The sequence below is a fragment of the Sinocyclocheilus grahami genome, unplaced genomic scaffold (genome assembly GCF_001515645.1).
Source record: "Sinocyclocheilus grahami isolate Dianchi unplaced genomic scaffold, SAMN03320097.WGS_v1.1 scaffold2800.1, whole genome shotgun sequence".
Lineage (NCBI taxonomy): Eukaryota > Metazoa > Chordata > Actinopteri > Cypriniformes > Cyprinidae > Sinocyclocheilus > Sinocyclocheilus grahami.
The window spans coordinates 33,137-34,396 of NW_015507977.1; the positions used below are offsets into that span (position 1 = coordinate 33,137).

Here is a 1,260-nt window from a genome sequence, read left to right on the forward strand (position 1 = left end):
CTCACACACTCATCATAAACAACAGGCTCTCATGTGTGTGTGTTTGTGAAGCGTTTAAGCTGTTGGAGAGCTCCAGTCAGCAGTGGCTGCAGGGTCTGGTGTATCTGATCGGGAATCTGCTGGGATCCGCTCTGGCCATCTACAAGTGTCAATCAATGGGGCTCCTCCCGACGCACTCGTCTGATTGGCTGGCGTTCATAGAGCCGCCTCAGGTGCGTGAATAATTCATGAGCTTGTGTTTGTGTGTGCTTTCACATTCCTCTCACTCGTTTGCGTTTGTCTTCTACACAGAGACTGGAGATCATGGGCGGAGGGATGGTCATGTGACATGCTCACACACACACACACACACACACACACACACACACAGTGTATTTAACAAGAACAGTTTAACCCCATCTATGCTGATAATTAGGTTATACTGATGATTTGTAGTGATGCTAATATGTGTTGTTTTGTTTTGTGGTTTGCTTCAAATTAATAAAGTTTGTTTAAAGGTGCCATAGAATGGAAAACTGTATTTACTTGGCATAGTTGAATAATAACAGTTCTGTGCATGGAAATGACATACCGTGAGCCTCAAACACCATTGTTTCCTCCTCCTTATGTAAATCTTGTGCATGCAAAAGACCACTGAAAAACAAGCGACTCAGAACATAACACCGACTGTGACATTACCGTCGGGATCACTAATAGTTACGCTCCCTACATTTGCATAAACCCGCCCATGTTCTATGCCAGCCGCACCTGCACAGCCGGATCATCAGAAGTCCTGCAGGTGTTGTGAAGAAACAAGCGAGGATAATAGCGAAAATGGCAGATCATGGAAACAAATGTAATGTTCCAGGCTGTGCAGGAATGGGTTGGTGTCTGTATTCAGAAAGGCACAATAACGCGCGTTCTAATAAAATAACGGGAGCCACTAAAGGGACGTGTTAGCTGCTTGCTAGCGGTAGCCTGTTACATTACAGTACATAAGATTTCACTCATCACATAAACAGAGTAAGGAGAGATGACTGAGGACGATGGCGAATGATTTACAGATCCTGAGCACCACTGACAAGCATCTGATTCTGTAAAATGTGTGGTAAGTACTTTCGCTGTAGTTTACACAGAGCACGTGCGATCGCAAATCTCGAAAGTGAAAGTAAAACGATCGTGCATTTGTAAGCAGTTCCAGTGCCCCACATATCAATAGCGGCTCCCTGATGCCCGCATTTTATATACAGTATAATTACCCAACGATATAACTGCGAGAGA

The 1,260-nt window shown here is 44.4% G+C and overlaps 1 protein-coding gene across 2 annotated transcripts in view; it reads left to right on the plus strand.

The window, feature by feature from the left end:
* Positions 1-501, plus strand: part of emc4 (ER membrane protein complex subunit 4) — a 26,526-nt gene extending 26,025 nt beyond the window's left edge. For both annotated transcript variants that reach the window (XM_016262027.1, XM_016262028.1), the window contains exons 6-7: positions 52-212; positions 292-501. In XM_016262027.1, coding sequence (XP_016117513.1) covers positions 52-212; positions 292-327 — 197 coding nt within the window. In that variant the 3' untranslated portion in view covers positions 328-501. The remainder of the gene's footprint in view (positions 1-51; positions 213-291) is intronic.
* Positions 502-1,260: the final 759 nt, after the last annotated feature.